General features: G+C 38.4%; 1 protein-coding gene across 1 annotated transcript in view; it reads left to right on the forward strand.

Annotated features, from left to right (window-relative positions):
* Positions 1-24,999, forward strand: part of LOC139132666 (arrestin domain-containing protein 4-like) — a 39,590-nt gene that overhangs the window by 6,367 nt on the left and 8,224 nt on the right. The window contains exons 2-4 of the mRNA XM_070698936.1: positions 9,169-9,285; positions 17,787-18,028; positions 20,264-20,443. Of these exons, the coding sequence (XP_070555037.1) occupies positions 9,169-9,285; positions 17,787-18,028; positions 20,264-20,443 (539 nt within the window). The remainder of the gene's footprint in view (positions 1-9,168; positions 9,286-17,786; positions 18,029-20,263; positions 20,444-24,999) is intronic.

Here is a 24,999-nt window from a genome sequence, read left to right on the forward strand (position 1 = left end):
GGGGCTCTACACAAAAGTGACCATATCAGTGGACTCCCTAGGTTACTAACAATTCAAACAAAATTTATTTGAGTCCACTGATCTTAAATCTTACCATTTTTTGACAGAGTTTGTCAACCATCTGCAGGCACAAATTAAATATTATTTTTGACTTTCTAACATACTTAGCAAGTAGAATAAATACTGTTCCTGAAATTTCACATAAATTGTATGCCAAGCAGTATATCATTGTAAGTGTAGACATTTCATGAAGGTCATACACGTACAGAAATGATAAAGCATTGTAGTGTGACAGGGAATGAAAATTTTGGAGGGAAAATTTACTGTCAGTCGACAGGTTCTGGAAGGTCTCATCTGAATGCAAGTGGAATATTGTGAAGTCTGAAGGAGAGCCACGCTGTGTGTGTAAATGCAGAGTTCAAGAAATCAAGCAGAAATACTGCAGCAGGAGACCCTTGTGATTTTGAATTGGTCTCTTTGTGTTTCCTCTCGGAATGACTGCCATTAAGTTGTTCAAACAGACCTCTGATAACGTCATTACAAGAAAGAAATCAAGACTTTAGCTGAAGACTGTGGAAGGTGCAGCACTTTACAAAGCTTCCGTCAACAATGCGGTTGATACAGATTCATGTGTGCACAACACTCCCTAGGCTTTGTTCTCGATGAGTTTTCAAGCTCACTGATTTTGAATAACATCGATTCTTGTAGCCGTGGTCCAATTTTAGCCAGCCCACACAACACCAAGGAAAGTTAAATTGCACTGACTCAGTGGGAAAAAAAAATCAAGGTACCAAAAGATCTGAAAAAAGTGAAAGCACCATACTGAAAATATGCACATATCTGTTATACTGTATACCAGTATGTACCAGTACAGTATATGTACACAATACTCTTTCATTGTGATCTATAAGTCCAAGTATCCTGCCAAGTTCATATTTCACCATCAGGTCAAGTTGGTTAAAACTAGCCAAGCAAAACATGTCCCATATGATGCATTTTAACAAAAGATTGAGTATTTGAAGGCCCCTGAAGAGAGAGATACTGTAAACATGATTTTTACGGACTAAAGCTACTGTAACATATCAAGCCATTGAAGTGGGTGGAAATACTGCTGTTTACTGACTTTGCTGATGGGCAAGTGATACTGTCTGGCAGGAAAAATGTTAAAAAGTTATTATTGGCAGTAAAACATTAAAACATGAAAGACATTGGTCATTGATAGGATAAACAGTTTGAAAGATCTCTTCAAAAATAAATTGTATGGTGTGAGTGGAGATTTAATAGCCTGTTTATGTACTACTGGCAAAGCATGTATCCATAAAATGAAGCATGTATTTATAATCACTGACAGTGAGGTACATGTATATTTGGAAACCAGTACAGCCATGACGAGATAATGTAAGCACTAACATACGATATGGCTAGTTTTGGAGCTACTGAAGGCAGCTATGCCACGCTCAGATGCTACAGCCCTTCTTACGCATGTACTACACATGTGTATCCTGACCTGGGTATACATTTTCTGTCCCAGCATGCATACAGCTTTTGCATCCGGTTTTCACAGACACATTGTACTGAGAATACATCCCTCGGCAAACATTTGTTTTTTGTTGCCTTTGTGGCTCTGGACACCCTTGAAATAACACACTGTCCAAAGTAAAATGCACCGCACCTGAAGCTTTTGAGAACAAAATTTCAGCGTTTTATAAGCGATTCCTTCATGCATAAAATAGCTTCAAATTTGCGCTTTGTGTCACAGACTCTACTGAGACCATGTCACTTCCAAATCAGTGGCTATACAATAGTCCACAGATGGGCATCAGTCCCTTTGAACTTATAGTACAGTATGTGTGTCTGTGAGTGATTCTTTACCAGGTGCAAATATAATTATTATGCAAATCATGCAAAAAGCTGATGGTGTAATTTACATCAAATCATAATATTTTTCAAGTTTATTCCCCGCCTCAAAAAAACTACATGTAATCAGAAATTAACAGGTTCACATCTTCACAAACACTTACAGAAGTAGAATTTGAAACATTATTTTGCATGCAGTTGGTTCAGCAAGTTTTATTCTATCGACATTCAATACTACATGTCATTAACACTTGTGATGTAAGACCATTTGTTTTTTCTCAGAGAAATTATAAGATAGCCGCACACAAAAACATTTTAATTTTGGACTGAAAATGATTGCACCATCAGTTTTATGAAAGTGACTCTGAAGTCATGTTTACAAGCTGGCAGTCAGATAAATTTTCGACAGAAAATAGATATATGAGATAATTTACGTACTGTACATGTCCTCACTTACATGTAAAAGTCCTGCAATTGGTTCCCTCAAGGTATTCTTATATATTTACTGAAATGTGTGGAAATGAGATCCCCTGTTTTGATTGGCGGTTAGAGGTCATGTTACCCTCTTACCTAGGATGAGTGCAGTGTTTGCTTAGCCCCGTCATAGAGAGGGAGTCGTTCTGTCCATAGAGAGGGGAAAGTCTCCATTTCCTCACATTAAATCCACTTTAAAACTTTATAAACAAGAGTTTAAGCTTGAATGAAGTACCCCCGGTGCCATACATGCTTCATTAGCCCACGTCTAAAAGCCACACAAACAAAATTGGTTTATTTGCTCTGGGGGAAAATTTTCCATTTAATGCTCAATGCCGAAGTTATTACTAGGGAAATTTTTGAACATTCAAGGATTTTCCTATTGGCCAATGCTAACATAGAGTACAATGCATTGCATGGGACAGCATATTTGTGCGTACCCTGACTTGTCTGAAAGTTACTAAATCGCTTCATCACGCCCCGACATTTACGGTACGTCCACCAATGTTCATATCAGAGTTTAGAATTTTGGCTGGACATTATGACGGTGATAGCAACAATGTACTGATTTCTGAAAATGAAACTCTTTATATACAGTTTTGTACAAGCTTAATACTAGCATAAAGGCTGGAAATTTGCTAACATTTTGAAATGCATTAGATTAAGTGATTGTGAAAAAGGTAATGTACACTGCAATGTCTTGTCATAGCAAAGGTAAAAATACAATATTGATTGCCAATTGATGTAGAAGAAGCTAATTCTGCTGGTTAAGGACAGTCAAAACGTGTTGCTAGGAGACATCCCCAGAACAACTTACAAGCCAACCCAACATTACAAAGTGGTTGTGTTGGCATCTGTCGATTGAGTGTACAAAAAGCTAATTAACCCCAGACGTAGAAACGATAACTGGCTGTTGAGCTGTGTGTTTGGGCACAATGTATTCGCTTGACATGGGTTAATGCCTCATGATGTTAGGGCTGAAATGCAGGTGTCGTTGCCACACACACATACACTGACACAATTTTATTGTCATTCACTGAAGCCTGGATGTACATGTACCAGATGCAGCTAAACCATCATTTTAATTTTTCTTGGCATTCTGCATTGAAAGTTGGATTTGAAGCCATTTTGCACTTGTACATGTAAACCACACTAAGATTTGACTCACATGTCCTTGTACACAAAGGTAAAGGTATGGCATTTTAATGACCGACGAAATGCACATTTAGGTGTATGTGGCGCTGAGTTTTTGAAGTTGAAGAGAAAAAAATTGTGATCCCCGTGGTAAAATGCCTACTGTGCGTACATGTTGTGGTGTTGTCATGGATTACACTGGCTCCAGTAATCACAGAATCGTAAATGGACGTTTATAGTTGGTAATGATGGGTAACTCAACCATGGTAACCATATAATTGATCAGTCTGGTACCATCATAATGAAAAATTGCATAAGCAGAGAAACTACTTAAGGTAATACCGGTATGCGCCTCAGAATGGAAAGACTTAAACTTTTCTTCAAACTTTCCTCAGGAAACTTTCAACCATTCTGTTTCAAAGTCGAGAATAAAAATCAGAGGTCATCATGCAAAGTTTGTACCATGGAAACAAATTACTTTAAATTTATTGATACTGATATAAAATTCTTGTTTCAACTGTAGCGTATGGTAAACAATTACAGTGTACATTTTTTGATTTTCACAAAAAATAAGACTGTTGAAACCTGATGACTCCAAGAGCTTCCAGATGGGTCCGCACAAATTGTAGACCAGAAAAGTATTGAAAGAATTAGAAGCTCCGAATTTCTGTCCCGAGGTGCGTTCTTCCTTAACAGTCATGCATTGACTCTGCTGTACACGCAGAGCTTTGTTACATATTCATGTAAGTAGACAATTTTGTCACATGCATGTATCTCAGCTTAACATCTCTCAGAGTCCTACGATGGACGTATACCTATCCAGCACTTTAACTAGTATCAGGTTTCAACATACAAGTGCCTGCGTCCCTGGCTGGCATATATACGGTAGAAACGCAAGCATTTTAATCTCTCTTAATTGACGGAGACTGGATCAAAGTCATCAGTATGAAATCGGAATTAGGGACAAACATGCCGATGTAGTGGCGAAAATAATCAAAACATCGGATAAATTACTGTTTTCTGCAATGCAGTGATTGCATCAACTTGGTCAGTGTAAACTATGCTGTTGGGAAAATTGCGTTCTTATCAGGGAAGGTTGTCTGGTGTCGGAGACAAGAGGGTCATTTCCTGGACCTTCTCCCAAAAGAGATTTTCATGAAAAATAGTGACATTATGCTACAATGACATTTCTCTGTTTTAGAGATCTTTTGTCCTCAGAAATCCAGGATCACATGTATAAAGCCTAGAATTTCTGAATAGAAATTCAATCCTGGTTTTATGCCCGTTCACACACCCCTAAACGTACATGTATACAGATGAACTTATTTTAGTTTGAAAGTACATGTGAAATCAGGAAAAAATACAAAACAAGTTGTAGCTCATACTTGCCGTGAACATAAAGTTTAAACTGTTCAGGCATCCTATAAGAAACTGTGTTTCCCTTTCCCTTTCGTAATCAAACATGAAAATCAGGGTTCATCAATGTACTGATGCAAAGTTTCGGGTTCAACACAAAAACGAATTTCCTACGATACAATTTACCAATATTTCTTGGTAAAAATAGCCATTGTATATGGTATAAATGCGTTAACTCTATGGAGAGAAAAAAAATCTATTTTGAATTTTCACAACAGAAAAAGACCAAGAAAACTATGTGTACTCCACAGACTACAAAATGAGTCCAGACAAGCGAAAGACCAGGAAAGTACATGTATGGCGCAAATTTGATTTCAATTCTGCCCATGGACCCACTCTGCCAACAAATAATTATATTAGTATTAAAATCCCATACAGTGGATGCGTAATCCGTCATTGACACATAAGCTTTAGGAGCATGAAATTCGGCATGTCAATTTTCATGATGGATCAAAAACATGTTGTAAAACGGTGGTGGCTGTTACCGAATATGTATGTACTTTCAATGTCAGAACACATTTGTACACTCTCTTTGTTTCACAGTGTCATGAACAGTTTCCACTAGAAGTAGCAGGGGTTTCATTAGTTTTGAAGTAGGGGGCCAGAATGGAAAAGTAGGCGGCTTGCAGCTGCCAAGACCACAAAGCGGTCATCGTCGGGGGAGAGTCCTGAAGGCCGGAAACCCTGAAAAAATGAGCTGAAATTCACTTTTTACAGCTCACAGTCACTTGATAGTATTTTCAGGAGAATTGTCAGGAGTGTTCTGGGGCAATTTGTGTTCATATCATAAAAGCCATGTTCCTGGGAGATTAGGCCTAAATATGATAATTTATAATTAAAAATGATAAAATGTGGTAATGTTGACGATATTTTGAACAAAGAAAACTGAAGTTTTTAGAGCCTCTACCGTATGCTTTTAGAAGGTAAACTATAATAATTCACTATTATTAATGATATAAGTTTGATATGTAGATAATATTAAGTTATACAGTGTTACATCCAGACAGGGGGATAGGGGATTCCCCCTCTGTTGAAATGTTGGCACCAGCCCAAATTAATTTGTCAAGGGGGACCACTCCCCCGCCCCCATGTGCCAGTCACACCTTAGAGGTACACGTAGAACACATGAACTGGTGAAAGCCCCCCCCCCCTCCAATTTCTGGTAAGGGGGAAAATCCCCCTTGTTGTGCCACCCTGGATGAAACACTTATATTTTAAGCACAGTAAATGAGAAACTTTTCATTAATGTATAATGTTATGCTTAAAATTAAGAACCCTGATGTTTTGTATGGAAATCTGTAGATGATGAACTTTTATACCACCGGGGAGGCAAAAAGGATAATTTATATAACAATGATGAAAAAAATTAACAATCTTTACCATATTTAGCAAATAGAATAAAAGACCTTCAAGGTTATTTGACTATATGGGTATGCAAAGTAAGAACCTTGATATAGGATATGAAAATTTGTACGTTCAAAACTCACATTTGCATTTAACTTGACGATCGCTTTTGAAGTGAATTTAGAGGTCTGGTCGTATTGTAACCACTCTGGGCGACGTTCTTATTGGCGTCGATAGACCGAAAAGCAGTACATATCATACGTCCAGCTGGTTATATACCTTTACATCTACGCGAACCGCAGTGCAACGCACGTCGGCTTACTAAAATTCGAACTGTAATCGGGAAGTTTTTTGTGAGAAAAAATCAGGTCATTGCCTTCGAAAACAGTTTAAATCCACGTAATTATCCTTCTGTTGTTTCTTGGCCCACTTCAAAACCAAAGATCGTACAGCGAAGCTTGACCTTTCGATAGCTTCCGTCTTCATTTGTTCATGGACCATTTTGAGTTGAGCTAACGACGGCCGACAGGTGTAGTATGCACGTTTTCATTGGCGTATATAAAGGTCACCACATAGGAATAAGCAATTCAGGTAGCCAACAGCATCATCCGTTGCAATTCTGATTTTTATTGAGGCAGTATACGCAAGACTGTGCTGCATCGTAGTACAAAGCGATCGTAGTAGTCGCTCATCTTCTAAATTTTGTTTCACATAAAAGCAGTTGAAAAGTTTGATTACACAGCTTGTGAAACTTTTCCGTATCATTTCAGAAGGTAAAAATGTTTTACTATGAAAGAGTTCAAATTTTCCGAAAAAGTAGCCGGCGAAATCTTGAGAGTAACGGTCAATTTCGCCGGCTGCCGGCTCTTAATGAAATCCCTGAGTAGAGTAGTGTACCGTACTAGCTTATGAATCTTCTAGTCTATGGGAATTGTTTGTGACTCCTTGTGTCAGTCATATACCATACCAATATATTTGTGATTATGCATATTTTATTCGGATCAACTTTGAGGACGCACTGGCTAGGAAACTTAAAAGTTCTGCATCGCACAGAATACTTTCAGCAAAGCTCTGAATTTTCTTGCTGATAGTTTTCCCATCTAAAAAGGCAAAAACATTTTTCATAAAAATTTTATGCAGCATTTTCTGATCATGGGCACGACATATGTCTTGCAAATCTTGATGTACAGGTATGTACACAGCAAGTGTTAAATCCCACACCTCGGTTTATCTAAGAGATTACCACAGCTTTGTGTTGCTTCACAGGTTTATCCATTCATATTGTAGTATCTTCACAGCTTGAAACAATAACACAGGGATTAGAGTGATTGTCCCAAAGACAACTCAGCCCATTGTGCTGTTCAATGCGTGGATGGCACACATTCCTCCATGACAATAATACCCATTGATCCAGCTTTTATCTGGTGACGAGTTTTGACACCGCCTGAATTGACAGACAATGGCCTTGCACCTCAAGTACACCTATTTTAATCTCCCATAATTGAATTTAATCGATCCAGAGTGGATCAAAGTCATCGGTGTAGAGGCAAAAGTTGTCAGCAGAGATACTTTTGTAGATGAGACAAATTGTCGAATAATCAGGCAAATGGCCAAATTTTTTGCGTGATGACGGCAGCAAAGACAACATCAAAGTTATCAATAATGTGATAATCTTCTTATCAGCAACAGATTGGGCTTTAATTAAGGCTTGCTGTGTACAGCTATGTGCTTGGGTAGCTGCCCCTAGAGGCAATTGATTAGTCTAGAAACGAATCTGTTGTGTATTCTTTTGCAAAAACCAATATTGTAAAGCTGTTCACAAGCACAGCAACAGAGAATAGTATTTTTATTGCCATGGATGGAATGTACACTATATTTCGTATTTTATATGTATTCTGTTTCTTTTCCCACACAAGTTGGTTCTTAATATCTCACAAGTCAAGTAGCCATCATGTATATAACTGTTGAAATTGCTGAAACCAAAATTATATCATACCAGTATATTGATGGTGCAAATACAGTGATCTGATTGGTTGAGACGTGAAAAGAACTGTGGTATATTTGTGATATACCACGGCTGGCACATGCGCGAGCTCTCGGCTGAGCAAAAAATCCTTTTTTGACATTCTATGCCTGAATTTCAATATACTGTTATGATATAATTGCAATAAAATCACACCCAGCGACGGTATACCACTTGGTTTTGACCAGTTCACTTCATTTATGCACTCGCTATAGCTCATGTTGTGAACTGGTTAAAATTTGTGGTATACCATTGCTGGGTGTGTTTATTGTTTAAATGAGACCCCTATCCATAAAAGTCAAACAACACATTTGTGTGATGGTACGCATGTGCAATTTAATATTGATAAAAGACGGAGGAAGAAATAATCAGCCATAAAAGTAGACACTGGTATACCATGAACTTGAAGCCTAGTACGGTGGTTGTCATGAAGAGATTGTGCAATTTGCTTGTCACAAAATATTCATGTGGCAGGTTATGGACAACAGCTTTTATTTGTCAACACAAAGTTAGGCAAAACTTTTTGCCCTGTAACTTGTGGCTGTAACCCAAAATGTAATTTTTATGAATTTCATCACCACATTGCAATAATGTACCTGTTACTTTCACAATTTTGTGGTCGTTATTTTCAAAATCATTTGTCAAAAATTATCAGATAAATACGTGACTTTTTACATTCACAGCTGAACTGTGACATCATTTGAAAGTAGCACAAAGAAGAGGTCAACCTATTTTTAATCACATTCTATCACTGTCGCCGTTGACAATGACAGAGGTCATCTTACATCACCATAGTATGGACTAGATACAGTACCTATGTTTGTGTTGAACACAATAACAGTTGGTAACATGTACAGAGAGATTACATGTAGCAACATGGAGGATTACATTGTGTTGTGTCATCTGTTTTATCCTCGCAGGCATTCATCTGAGGATATTCTGTGAGGCGAGGGTGCAGTGGTCAGACAACTCAAGGAAAGGGGTTTACCAAGCCTCGGAGATTTACTTTGATGAAATCATCACGCTGTGGGGCCAAAGTAAGTACAACCGTCAATGGTGAATTCGGACTGAGAAAAAGTCAATGGGACTGGAGAGTACTGGACCCACACTGGACAATGTTAAAAATGAACATCATCCTAGGGGGTCAAGCTTCACTGAGTATGAGGACCCCCTAAAAGTGTCAATTTTTTCCTTAACAGAGGTTGGGTCCAGTATTGTTCAGGTGTGGCAAAATTTCAAACTCTAGCACCAACATGCCATTGTATTGTGTGCAGTTTAGCCTCATACTTTAACATATCTGATATGCCACAGTCAATTTGATTTAGGAATTTATTACAAATTCCTCAAGTCACCAAGTGTAAAATGCGTGTAATATTTTAAAATTTTTCATTAGGCAAGGAGAAAATTCTTGAGTTAATGATGCATCAAGTGGGCTAAGAGGGGACACTTGTCATGTGTGCTTGTATGTAGACATACATGCACACTCATACATGAGGATGTGCAAATATAATTTCTAAATATTTGAATTACTATTTAAACACTATCTTTGCTAAGGCATGGGCAATGATCAAGAACCAAGGCAGTATTCTGTTTCTGCAGTCTTTCAATACAACGCTGTATGATTGCTATGGTACATGCAGGGATCTATACAAGGGGATTTTGAGGGGTTGGCCACCCCTCTGCTTTTTGAGCAATATATTCATATGCTAATAATCATACAAAAGAATATATTTTCACAACAAAAGAATATGTAAATAATTCATTGTTTTGTAAATTGGCCATCCTGCTATTTTTCCAAGCTGTGGAGAACACTGACCTCATGTACCAGAACATACACTGTACAATGACTTGGCTATCCCTGTAGTGTTTGCTGGCATACCACAATTACAGCAATTGACCAAAAGCAATAACATTCGAAAATATTTGCATTGTTTTCATTCTGTGATTTGAGTTTACACAAAAAGATTTCTTTTCCTCCGAAAATTACATTAAAATACAAATTACCCCTGCCAACACAACGTTGCATGTGTGCAGTGTTATCGTTGACAAATGAATTCTAGTCCAGACTGGAATTCAATTATCATCAATAACAGTGGACATTACATGCATGCAGGCTGCACTGACAAGTTGAATATTGGGTATTTTGACATGATTTGTGGAGTAGACAGAGATGTAGAAATTAGCCGGCTGCCCGCAAACACAACCGGCTGTCAGCTAAAATTTGCCGGCTGTGATAATTTAGTGTTAGTAACAAATCAGGACATTTTGCACAAACTTCATGTGCACATTTGTAATCGCATGTACTTTTATTTTTGCCACCTGTAACCAAAATTTTCCACATCCCTGAGTAGAACCATTAACAGAGAAAAATACTGAAAAGAAAATGTAGAGGGATGGGGCATTTACAAAATTAACCTCATATTGCAAATATGGAAGTCTTGAAGACATGATGTTAAAATATATGAAGTTTCTTTGGCTGTATATGGTATACATACATGTACAACCACTTGAAATATCTTTATCTACTCATTCTTAAGCATTGATATTGTGATTTAACCCAACATCAATATGTTTCTATTGTTTCATTAAATTTTTTGCATTAAGTGTTTGAACACGATTTTTCACAAGCCCATGTGCCAGATTATGATTGATTCATACTCTGCAAACATTCAGCATTCAACATTTTATGTACATTAGAATTGGCTCTGAAACTGACGAGATGATTGATAAAATTCTACAAATTCCTTTGCTTCGTCAGGTAGAATTCTTCTGTGAAGGGAGATTATGACCATGACATTCAGAGAACTGTTAATCATTAAGTACATATACATGTATGAATGTAAAGAGTGTGTACGCTGTTGTTTGGCGTGACTGGCTGGCAGTCTGATGCAAGTTGTCAAATTCAAGTTCACTTAGCGTGTACACCTGCATAGCTGTGTGTACACTCTATGACAGACACCATGTTAAAGATGTCAAGGTCAACCTCAGTAGGTGACCTTATCAATAGGTGAACTCCATCAAACAAGATACAGACTCCGGAACACTTTGTATGAATATTTTGCTTTTCAAACATGCAGTTTAAAAGTTATAATCCAGAAAAAAATGTCACTCAATATCATATGGAATGTGCCATGCTTCAAATCAACATGAACGGTAAAAGATGGTACATTGAATTTTCCGATAAAAATCAGCTGGGTCAATATTTGACTGCCTTGACCCAACTTTTTGTGTTTTTGAAGTGAGTTGACCAATGGCATGGACTGTACCTGCAAATAAAGTTACATGACAAGTGAAAAAATATCTCGTGTTGGAAGAGAAAGAATATAAAAGTTGAACTTGGAAAATACCCTGTGACTCCTGTGTGTGTTCAGGGGAGGGTTCTATAAGAACAAGAGGATTATGGGGATTTGTAAGCCAGTTCCAGTTTGGTATTTCCAACCCTGTTTGTTTATAGTGCACAATTGTAGAATACAGATACAGCTTACAATGTACACGCAGTGCTTGCTTATTCAAAGCATTACAAAGTTGTGGAACAATTACAGTATTTGTGTCTTGTGCTGGCGTTTTTTGTATCATTCACCTGATCAGTCCAGTCATCCAAAGAGTTCTTTCATGTGGATTTGAAACATTCTCTTACTAGAGAAATGAAAAAAGTTGTAAGTATAGGGAAAATATAGAGATAAAAATATAGCATGGTGGAGGGACGGTGGTGAAACTAATAAATAATGTTTGAGAATATTTTCATTGTATGTTCTAGGAAACAAGTATATTTGGCTTCTTTTCCAAAAGTATGCTGCAATGTGAGTTATTAGCTGTGCAAACACACTACATTGTGTGTACAATATACACTGTTACTGCCACATGTAATGACAAATAGATTCTATTCCAGAGTACAATGCATTTGTCCACAGTGGTATAGAAGACAATACATGTACATACATGTATGGGCAGTGTCGACTGGCTGAACATTGGGTGGCTTGGCATGAAGAAGTAAAACCAAAACTTTATGTTACAAAAACAGCAAAATTACTGGACAGTATATAAAATGTTACAGGTCATGGAGTCTGACTTTCCATTGCGAAACCTTTTTGTCAAGTTGATTTTAATTGATATGATAAGATACCAAGTACATGTAAAATAATTCAGATTTAAATCATCAATTTAGGTAGTATGTACACACCCTGAATTTGAAAGACAAACTTTTGCTCAGACTTGCCCTAAGGAAACTTTACATCAAGAATAGAAATCAGGGGACACTGTGCAAAATTTGATACTTACATGTAGGACAAAACACTCAATATTTTTCAACACTTGAAATTTCAAAATGGCAGCCATCCCAGAATAACTCTTTTTTGAGAAATTAAATTTTCTATTTCTGCAAAAAAACAGCTGAAAGCTTTCCTTCATGAGCTTCAAAATACATGTTAGTTCCCCACAAGTTGTAGACCAAAACGGTATTTTATAAGTTTGAGAGTCTGAATACTGGTATCTGTCCTTGAGGTTCATTCTGCCTTGGTATCACACTTTACATGCTGTAATATATGTAGTTTGTAATGACCATCTAGTTTATTAGACCTGTGTTTTACACTTTGTTAATCCTTTGAGTGCCAAGGTCAACTTTTGTTGTCTTTATAGAATGTAACATAGTCAGCAACTTTTTCAGATGTAGAGAATATTTTTCAAATATTTCCCAAAATGTTGGTCAAAAATTTCAGCCATGAAAGGTTGTGTCCATTTGGTCCAAAATTATCCATAAAATTACAGAAAAATTCATAACACGTGGTAAAATGTTACACTGAAATTTTAGTAGGAAAAATTGAAGCACTCAAAGGGTTAAGTATATTCAATGTAGATACAATTTGCACATTACGTGAAGGACTTTGCATCATGTATACCCTCATAGTGTCTGATTGATATCTGTACATGTGTTCATGTATCTGCAACTGTAGATCTATATTACAGGTCTGTGTTTTATGATTTTGTGTTGACAAAGGGTTAGGTAGACGTGTTGCTTTAAGTTTAAACATGGCACAAGTGAAAGCTATGGTGTTGTCATTAATATCAAAGACACTAAAGAAAAGACAAGGATCTGTCCTTCCTGTTCTGGTTTTCCGTGTGTTTGACTGAAACTTGAAAGCTAATGGAAAATACATGTTAGCCGTGCTGGAGGGTCCAATGATAAGATGTCTTGAGTATTACCAGATGTGTATGAAAGGTTGGAAAATGTCTGATGTAAAACATTTCTAGTCATAACCATATTTACATGTGATCATTACACTGTGCATTTACACTGTACCGGTACATGTACCTCCATAACAATGCTGAACTGTACCTATTATAAGAAAGCTAAAATCTGTGTTTGCAATTTAATTTGGCCTTACTTGGGACATGTATAAACTGCAACATGAGCGGCATACCGTACATGTACGGTATATAAAGTAAATGGACGTGTAACTTTATTTTTTTTTACTGCTAATAAAGTACAAAATGAGCTGGATATCTTTACATGCTGATGTCATACCTTCTTTCATTTTCCATCATAAAGTAAATTTAGAGACTTTATGGTTTCTTTCATAAATCATTGCTATAGTTACCAATGTACAATTATTTGATAATTTTAATGTAACTTGATATGCGGCAAAGTGATGGCGTAACAAAACTCTGAACTGTGATGTACAAGCAGGTACACCATCACTTAGCAATACCATGTCCAGTTATATGTATATTTACACTTGTTACAATATATATATATTAATACTTCTTACAATATAGTAGTGACATTGTGCTAATCAGGGATTCACACAGTCTGTCACACATGTACAGGTGTAAGATCACAATCAACTCTCTATTTAGCCTGTCATTTGGGCGAAGGGGGAACCCAGCAGACCATAGATCCAGCATAGCCATTCACTTGCATTTGAGACAGTCTGTGTATCTGGGACAGGTGTGACGTTGCACACAGATGAACAGAATCTCCATACCGGTATACAGTAGTACACATGTAAATGTGCACCAACAACAAAGTGTTCAATACACACTGTATCTAAAAGCAACAGAACCATCAAGGACGTGTTCATGCAAGCGTGGTACTTCTTTAAAAGTCTCACGCTTTTTGTTCTTTTTTTGTTTGTTTGTTTACTCTCTCCCGATGTTTTACAACCTTTACCGTCACAAGGTCTCCCGTCATCAAAATCACGCTTGAGAGCCATTTTAACCCTTTCACCACCATGGTTTGTCCCAAATCCATTGTTTTCTATGGTAAAGTTGGACCTGTACACAGGGAACTGGGGGTGAAAGGGTTAAGTCTGATAGGCAGTGTTTTACAGTGACTACAAAAATCTGTTTCTCTCTCTCTCTCTGTCTCTCTCACTCTCAGCAAAAATAATCATTGAAAGGAGGTAATGAAGCACAAATGCCTTGAAAGGAAATGAACACCATCTCTCCGTGCTGAGAAAATACAAATGTCAGGTTTATTTTCAGAAAATTGCAGTATGCACCACCAAGACAGAGGTTAATGCAGGGATAGTTTACAAATGGCAAGATATTGAAGAAATCCAGACTGGTTATGAGTTGCTCCAGACATCACGTACATGCTAGACTCCTGGCTCTGCTCTGCCACGTTCTGATAGACCTATTTTCAGTCCACCGCTAATCAAACATTGAGCGTGACTCGATATTGTGCAGGCTGAAATCCACCCCGCTGACCGGTGCACCATGGGAAGGACCTCTGTAAACGGAGCCGCACAATACGCCGCATTGAGACTGTAGTCTGCAGTGGGCCACAACAGTTTTGAAGTGTGTGGTGGCTAAAACCGGCATGTATTTATACCAGTGGAGAGGACTTCTCATGAACGGTGTATTGTAACTGGTTACTCAAGACTCCAGTCGGCCATATTTCACATTCCAATTAACTGATAGTGTCTTTTCCCTAGCGTGTGATGAGGTCGCTTAGGGTCATGACTGATTGCATGAGGTAGCCAGTACACCTGTTTGGAAAACGGCTTGAAAGAAAGTGAATGGAAAAAAAGGCCTTGCAAAACGCAGTCAGTAGTACCGGTGTCTTAGGGTCAAAAATATGTTTATAATATCAATGAAAGGAAAGTGAAATTTTGTAATATCCATAATCATTTGATTCATTACTGGAGTTATTGATTTAATTAGCATTGGATATATTCTATGGAGTGCTTATAGGATTAAACATTTCACCACAGCGTAGTTTCAATTCAGCCTCCATTGTTTATGATTGGGTGATTGGATCTACGTGTATTGCGGGGAATTGGGTTCAGGAGGTTAATATTATGGTGAGTGAGTTTATATTGTGGCAAATATCCCCCAGTTAGTAGGATGTTAGTGTTGCATGTGTGTTGCCTGGTCGTATTTTTGCCTGTCAATGACCTGAAGTCAGTGCATGTACAGTCTATCAGATGTACGACCATCAACTGCTGTCTGAGTGTGAGTTTTGCCCTTTGACTGCAGAGATGTACAGTATGTTCTCCTGATAAGAAAAAATGATCCTATAGGACTCAGAGAACATTTTTGCAAGGGAGGTGCATATTTGATACATATGTCATTGACCACAAGGGTTTTCGAAAGAGTCAGAATGTACCGGTATATGTGTGATACGGTATCTGAAAGAGATTAAGTTGTACATGTAGTGTGCAGGACCATACCTCCCAGATGTTCACATTTTGAAATGTCTTGGCATTCCAAAGGTGTATCAGGTCAACCATTGCTGTGGTTTTAAGAATGATAACATGTAAAGATAGAAGTAAAATAGGTTGAATGAAGACCTCATGAAGGAAAAAAGCCTTGTCAGGATTAGTATTTATTTGTCACAATATTGCAAATTGTACACAATCTGTTGTGTTGGCAAAAATAGAAAACTTTGATTTTAAGGTAGAACATTCCTCGGGTAGGTAGAACACTCCTCGGGGACAGATATTTTGACTCTCAAACTTTTTAAAATTCTTTTCTGATCTACATGTACCACTTGTTTGGGTTCAATTTAAAGCTCTTGATGTAAGAAAACTTTTCCCTGACTTAGTTTTTTCAAAAATCGACAAAATTTTTTCTCCATTTAACACAGGGATGGCGGCCATTTTGAATTTAAAATATTGGTAAATCTTGGGTAATTTGTTTCTCTAGTACCAAGTTTTCACGGTGACCCCTGATTTTTTATTCTTGATTTTGAAAGACAATGGTTGATTTATTCCTAGAGGAAAGTTTGAGCAAAAGTGTAAGTCTTTCACTTTTGAGGCACTTACTACCTTAAATGTAATGAAGGAAAGCAAATAAAGACATTCATTTACAGAAGGAAAATGATGGAAATATTTGTCTAAGTTACAGGGGTAGTATTGGTACCTTTAATTATTTCATATCTTTTCCCATCTCATCATATTGTCCAACAAGAAGAAAAATTTGGTGTGAACAGTCTGCCTTAAGTTATGTGGAAGGTCAAAGGTCAAAAACAGTCCATGCTTCCAGATTAGTCACATTTGCTGGGTTAATTAAAAATTTTGATTGTTTTATTTGCACTTCTAACATTGTGTCATACATGATTAGGTATCCCAGTGACTTGATTGTCTCTTGTTTGCAAAATCTTTTATTTTCAGCCAGCGGAATCACAATCAAGATTATTTCACACATAATGTAATCATACTGACTAATTATATGCGCCGATCATGAATTATTGCTTATCTTTGACCAACACTAATACTGGAAAGAGACTGTCATTAGCTACTTTTTCACATGTATTTTGAAGGCAAAGTGAAACATTTCTGCCTTCTTCACAATTTTTTTCTCCAATGTAGCTTTTGATAGACGTAAGCCACTCAGTTGATCAAGATTTTCACACATTTAGTACCATCATATTGTGTTTTTGTTGTAAGGTCACTTACAGACTCTTGTTCTTAAGATTTTGATGAACCTTTCAAGCGTACATAGCGTACAAGTGTTATTATTATCAGCTGACCGCTCACACCATGCACAGTTGTACAGTGAAGAATTCTAATTTACAACTTGATATCGTAGTACAATACCAACCACATTCATGTACATGTACAATCCTAGATGCAAAGATTGAAATATCTGACATTATGCCAAATAAATGTCAAGTATGAGAATTTAGTCTATCCTAGGATATACTTTAAACACTTTGAATAAGCTAAATTCTTTTATAACATTTTTGGATTTTTTCTTTCAGAAGATAAAAAGACATCCTAATCATTGTAAATATATGGAAAAGTTTGAATTAATGGCATCTTGAATTTGTGAATCGATCCACTTAGCTAGAAGCTTGCAATGTCATATGCTGTACATATGTGTGTTAATGTACAATGTACCTTGGGTATTTTTTTCTCATTTGCTCTTTTTTTGTTCTCATTGCTTGATTCATATCATAACCCTCCATCTCAGATCCCAGGATAACCCTGCTGTTTTCTAATCGCTTTCCTCCAAAACTTATGACCTGAAATGCCCCCACACCTGACCCTTCAACCTGCCGATTTCTCACTCTTGTTCTCTTTTCTTTCCTCCACAGGTCCTGACCTGGAAGACCCCAAGTTACTGACCCTTGACCCCGCGGCGCACAAATTCAAATTCAACTTCCCGGTGCCGGATAGCAACTTGCCGTGTTCACTGGAAGCCGACAAGGGATATGTCAGATACACCATTGAAGCCACTCTAGCAGACTGTATCCGCGGCAAATATAATTTACAAAAGGAGAGGAAATTCCTGGTGCTTGGATCGTCACCAGATCTTAATCAAATTATAGATCTATATGTAAGTCTGGCAGTCTTGTCAAATATGCCATTTTGATATTCTTTCTATTGATATTTTTTGTCTGAAATGTGGTTTATTATGTCCTGTTGACTGAACTACAATATCAGCCGTAATAACAATAATGACAAGCCAAGCTCTTACAAGCGGTAGAAACACATACACATAAATACTTTGAAGACACAATGTTTACAATACCAGTATATGGTACTGGACATTGCGATACATCATCAGAGTATTGATATGACACACATGTCCACGTACCAATCAGAACTGTATGAGTTGACCTCAGCCAGCCACCAACTTGACATGTTCCAGGCAACAGAATACCATAACTTTACGGTACTTCTCACAAGAAACAAACATCAAATGATGTCAGAATGTGAGGGCTTTGTACTTTTTATGATGGTGGCAATGTAGAGAAGTATAGTATAGTCTTGGTTCTGTCCTTGCAGAGAAGATCAACCATATAGGTTCTTTGAAACACACTCGCCATACTCATGGTTATTTGTTTGCGTATATACCGGTACACTCACTATTGAAGAAGGTTATTTGGATAAAACTCAGTGTTCCTTTATTTGAGATTAATGTTGAAAGTCAGTTTTAATGCACACGGCATCTACAAATTTTAAAGCATCTTATTTTCATCAGTTTTGAAATTTTGAAAACAAAGGTGATGTTCAGATTAGCCATTAAAAGGAAGACTTAAAGAACATGTTGGAGTTGGCTTGGACTACAGTTTGATCAAATATTAGACACGCTTTTTAACCAAAGTTAGTAGAGTATTAAATTGATACAGTAGCCCATGGGGAAAATGAATTTAATTTGCCTGGCAATTATTATTCACTACACATACCGGTATACATGTAGGTGACCCCAGTGTAATTCTCCAAGTTGTATAGTACCAGTATAGTAGACAACTTGATTAGTTTTGAGTTAGAACAAAAGTAACACATCATCTGCATGGAATGTAGACTATTTATGCCACAGGACAAGTCAAAGGTTCATTTTGTGGCATCAATGCCTGGCTGGCATAATGCTTGGCCCCACATGACATGAGACACTCTCCTGGAACTTGACTGGAAACTTGTCAACACAATACAAAGGTATCCACTGGAAATAGAGGGACTCACAGCAGTCCCACTGGCACATCTTTTCAAGGATAGAGTTGACAGAAACAATACTACAGTATAGAGAGCACAGTGCTAGTGTCAGTGTGTGTCCATGTTGCCATGGAAACTACCAAAGACAGTCTAGGCATCTTTGTCATTGTCAGCATGCGATTGGCAAAACCAACCGACAAATGAGAAACTGAAACAATCTGTAGACTGTACATGTAGGTGAAGACTGAATGACATTTTCTGGCCATTTTGTGACATTTCCCTAATGCAGTAATTTGATGTAGTACCAAGTTTGAATTTTGTTGAATATCTCTGTCATGCTAATGACATCTATTAACCCTCTCGTCTTGATGGTTTGACCCGATCCCATTGTTCTCTATGGTTAAGGTATACCATTTCAGTGGGAAATGGGCATGAAAGGGTTTAGATATTTGATATCCAAGTGCAAACAAACTACAAATAGCAAGTGCAACTTTTGAAGGTCAATATTTGTTGATTATTGATTTTGCCAAAATACAAATACATTATTCATATTCAGCCATTTGGTTGGCAATGATTTAGTAGCAATGATTGGAGTAGTCTGCAAGTCAAATAGATCTTATTAGATCAACAAGTTCATTGAACATTAACTATACATTCAACCAAATTCTATTGGATAATTGTAAAATGTATCACTTCGCAGAAAATTGTTTACTGTTGATTATTATTTTCATGCCATCATGCACAGTACATTTAAGATCTTTCACTTTATAGCACAATTTGACTCTTATCACATAGATGTCATCAGATGATGCCTACTTGGTCCAAAGGTCACACATCATATAGATCACTAATTCCTAGATATGTAATCGCCAGATTCTTGCTTATAGGAATATAATGTTGACATGCAGCATTCGGTTTTCAATAACTAAATTTAGTTATTTGTAGATACCAATATGTTGAAGAATGCAGATATAATCTAAACAGGAGTTGTACCGTACATACATGTATGCACACTGTAATATGGTATCGTTCAGTTTTGTAATCTGTTATCAATCAGTGTCTCTTTTGTATCTTTTTCATCTCCCCCCGTTCCTTTCCCAATTTTTCATCCCTCCTCTTTTTCATTCTGCTGTAGGAATCTATGGAACATGAAGAGGAGAGAGCCATTGGATGTTGCAATAAAACAGGCAATCTATCCGTGAAGGTGGAGCTGGACAGGAAAGGTTACCAGCCGGGTGAAAATATGTACGTCAACATGCAACTGCACAACAATAGTAGGACGCGGATCACTGGCATGACGGTCTTACTCATACAGGTGAGGGTTTTCCAGTGTCTGATGCAGCACTCAGTGCATCAGGGTATGGACATACCTGTCCGGTGTCTGTTGTAGTAATCAGTACATCAGGGTATGTGACATACCTGTCCGGTGTCTGTTGCAGCACTCAGTACATCAGGGTATGTGACATACCTGTCCGGTGTCTGTTTGCAGCACTCAGTACATCAGGGTATGTGACATACATGTCCGGTGTCTGTTCCAGCACTCAGTACATCAGGGTATGTGACATACCTGTCCGGTGTCTGTTTGCAGCACTCAGTACATCAGGGTAGTGACATACCTGTCCGGTGTCTGTTGGCAGCACTCAGTACATCAGGGTATGTGACATACCTGTCCGGTGTCTGTTGCAGCACTCAGTACATCAGGGTATGTGACACACACTGTCCGGTGTCTGTTGCAGCACTCAGTACATCAGGTATGTGACACACCTGTCCGGTGTCTGTTGCAGCACTCAGTACATCAGGGTATGTGAACATACCTGTCCGGTGTCTGTTGTAGTAATCAGTACCATCAGGGTATGTGACATACCTGTCCGGTGTCTGTTGCAGCACTCAGTACATCAGGTAATGTGACACACCTGTCCGGTGTCTGTTGCAGCTCTCAGTACATCAGGGTATGTGACACACCTGTCCGGTGTCTGTTGCAGCACTCAGTACATCAGGTATGTGACATACCTGTCTGGTGTCTGTTGTAGTAATCAGTACATCAGGGTATGTGACACACCTGTCCGGTGTCTGTTGTAGTAATCAGTACATCAGGTATGTGACATACCTGTCCGGTGTCTGTTGTAGTAATCAGTACTGTATGTGACATACCTGTCCCGTGTCTGTTGTAGTAATCAGTACATCAGGGTATGTGACATACCTGTTCGGTATCTGTTGTAGTAATCAGTACATCAGGGTATGTGACATACCTGTCCGGTGTCTGTTGCAGCACTCAGTACATCAGGGTATGTGACACACCTGTCCGGTGTCTGTTGCAGCTCTCAGTACATCAGGGTATGTGACATACCTGTCTGGTGTCTGTTGTAGTAATCAGTACATCAGGGTATGTGACATACCTGTCCGGTGTCTGTTGTAGTAATCAGTATACACATATTGACTGGCCATGAGGGCAACAGCATACGTCTGTACCTCGAGGGACTGTGAGTCACCCCCAAAAACAGACTGTTTCCCGAGGCCGTAGGCCGAGGGAAACAGTCTGTTTTTGGGGGTGACTCACAGGCCCGAGGGGTTAAAGACGTATGCTGTTGCCCTGATGGCCAGTCAATATGTGTTTTGTAACACACCTCATCGTAGTCATACATAAGAACGTACCATACACAAAAGTTGTCGCATGTTGTTATATGATGTAATATGTTGGAGTGGTTCAGCAAGAAAAAGTTTTGCCGACAGGGTCGCAATACTTCTGCAAAACGTTCAATGCACCTTTGATTATCGTCTTCGTTCGTTTCGAGTCCTTGTTTGAAACCAGAGCATTCAGTTCTTCTTCAGAAAGTAGGATAAACCGAGAAATTTCTCGACTATCGTTTCGCTCGTCCGCAGACGGCATCTTTGTTTACATTCCAGTTCGCGCATGCGCCAATGTTTTTTGACGTCAGCGGGCATCATTTTCGGAACTGATGCCTGGCAGGCAACAGTTCCGACAAATGATGCCTGATGACGTCGTTTACGTGGATCAGCACAAAAAGAACGCATCCCACGTGACTGTCAATTGGCGAATTAGAACACAGACTGCGGATGAGGTGTGTTACAATACTGTATGTGACATACCTGTCCGGTGTCTGTTGCAGCACTCAGTACATCAGGTATGTGACATACCTGTCTGGTGTCTGTGTAGTAATCAGTACATCAGGGTATGTGACATACTGTCCGGTGTCTGTTGTAGTAATCAGTACATCAGGGTATGTGGCATACCTGTCTGGTGTCTGTTGTAGTAATCAGTACATCAGGGTATGTGACATACCTGTCCGGTGTCTGTTGTAGTAATCAGTATATCAGGGTATGTGACATACCTGTCCGGTGTCTGTTGTAGTAATCAGTACATCAGGGCATGTGACATACCTGTCCGGTGTCTGTTGTAGTAATCAGTACATCAGGGCATGTGACATACTGTCGGTGTCTGTTGTAGTAATCAGTACTCCAGGGTATGTGACATACCTGTCGGTGTCTGTTGTAGTAATCAGTACATCAGGGTATGTGACATACCTGTCCGGTGTCTGTTGTAGTAATCAGTACATCAGGGTACATGCATGTGACACACCGTACCTATCAGTACTCAGTACATCAGGGTGTGTGACACACCTGTCTGGTGTCTGTTGCAGTACTCAGTACATGAGGGTATGTGGCACACATGTGATTTGAATTCTGAAGTGTCATCAACAAGGTTATGTCCAAAGTATTTGTGAAGGAACTAGGATAATTAGACATGTGCATGGCAAACAAAACCCATTCAATTTGACTTAAACCCCACTCTCCCCTCCCCTCCGTGAAAGTTTGAAAATACCGAATCCAATTTGGCTTGTAGTTAGTACAATTGTCCATATGATAATTAAAAAAAGCCCCCAACCCCTAAACAGATTGACTTTTATTTGTTATGCATATGTTGTCATTATCTATGGCTCCTCATTGACTTGATAACTCAAAGACTTGGTGTGCTGCTTTTGAGAAAGTAGACATACCCTATCTGGCTTTTGTTTCAGTTGCATTGTCTGTGCTGTAATTAAAAGACAATAGAGCCAGACAACATCACAGTGGGATGAAAGCTTTGCTTTTCCATCACATTCCTTTACAGTGAAATCAATTAAGTAATTGGCCAGGGTGCTGTTGGAAACAGGTGTATGCAAAATAGTGTACTCTAATTAATTTTACTTGCTCTCTTTAATGTCATATTTCAAAATGAAGATGAAAATCTAAGTGTTGATAATCTCAGTGAATGCCTGAACCAGTCTCTGATGTGACAGGCAGATATGGTAGTAAGAAATTGTGTTCAGTGGTTTGCAAGGGGTCCTCCATAGAGAATCCTCAGTAGATCTTTACTCTGTTGTGTAGGAGACAATGCCATGTCTTTTCACAAACCAAAACAAAAAGTACCCAGTACAGCTGGGATAAGTAGTAAAGCCATTGATATCATTGAAGACAGGGTGTCAATTTTTTGTTGCAGCCTTTTTATGTCACTAAAAATTTAATACGCGTAGTATTTTACCCTGTTCATCCCGATTCCCTTTAAACTGTTCACCCTCAGTTCCCTGTAAACAGGTCCACAATCACCATTGATATTAATGGGTTTGGGTCGAACCATGGTGGTAAACAGGTTAAACAGACACACACTCACCAATAATAGCAATGGCTTTGGGCGCAGTCATAAGGGTTGAATGAACCATGAACTCAAAAAATGTCATCTTGTGATATAGTAAGTGTGAAGCGTAGGCCAATATGCTGTGTGCCGAGTTATGCACTTTGATAGATCTGTTGTTAGCTCATCAGCATGTTCCAATTTTAAGACACCAGACACTCATTAAATGCTATATCCAATGTCTGTTGGTACAACAGAAGGCATAGTTTGTCTTTCACATTTTTAAACGCATCCCAAGACACTGATTTCATGTCTTGAGACACTGATCTGTGAAGCTCTCCTTTCGTAATAATACCAAGGTAGACAAGAATAGCATCTTGAAGACTGCAGCTTCGTTTCTCGAAGAAGTTTGCCCTGGGTCATACAGTAATCACAACAAAATGGTATGCGTAGCTGTACATTCCAACAGTTTTAACCTCAAGATGTGAGTGACTCATGCTCAGTAATTTGTAGCTGCGTGTATACACACAGAATAGTTGCAAATAAGTGAGAAAGTGATGATAATACTGGAATGGCCCATCAATTGAAAGACTGGGGAGAATACTCGCATACAACTCATGTAGTGAACAATTATTTAATGAGCAGCTTTCAGAAGACTCTACAAAGATGCTTGCTTCCACTGTTGTATTGGATCCATGTCAGAATTACTGTACTGCTTAGGCGCTTTATTGTGTAACATGCACCAATTACTGGCATCATGAATGCTCGATGGACATATCGTAAATTGGCAGCCATTGTGGCCGGTGAAAGCGTACGGGGCGTATCTTTAGTCTTGACGGCAAATCTGGTAATTCCATTGAGGGGATGCAAACTGCCGGAATGATCCGGTATTTGTGTTTGTCCGGAGTGGGTGTTATGTCCCCTTTGAAATCAATACAAAGCGGTTGATTACCAGTGTATTGTGTTGACATTTTGTAATAAGTTTTTTGACATGGGTAAATGAGCGTCCAGTCGGAATGAGCCCAACTCGGAGATTTACGGCCGTCCATAATATCTCTGTTGTTGAGAAGATAATCAGATGTAATGAAGCGGCATAAAACGACTGTGATAAACAATCATAAAGTAATGTCAAGATCATGTTTTGACAGAAAACTGTAATGTGGGTTACGTGTTTACGGAGTAGATGATAAGCTAAAGCTAAAGTTTATAGTAAGAGAACTTCATTTTTCAGCCCTGCCTCT

This window comes from Ptychodera flava, chromosome 1 (genome assembly GCF_041260155.1).
Source record: "Ptychodera flava strain L36383 chromosome 1, AS_Pfla_20210202, whole genome shotgun sequence".
NCBI classification, from domain to species: domain Eukaryota; kingdom Metazoa; phylum Hemichordata; class Enteropneusta; family Ptychoderidae; genus Ptychodera; species Ptychodera flava.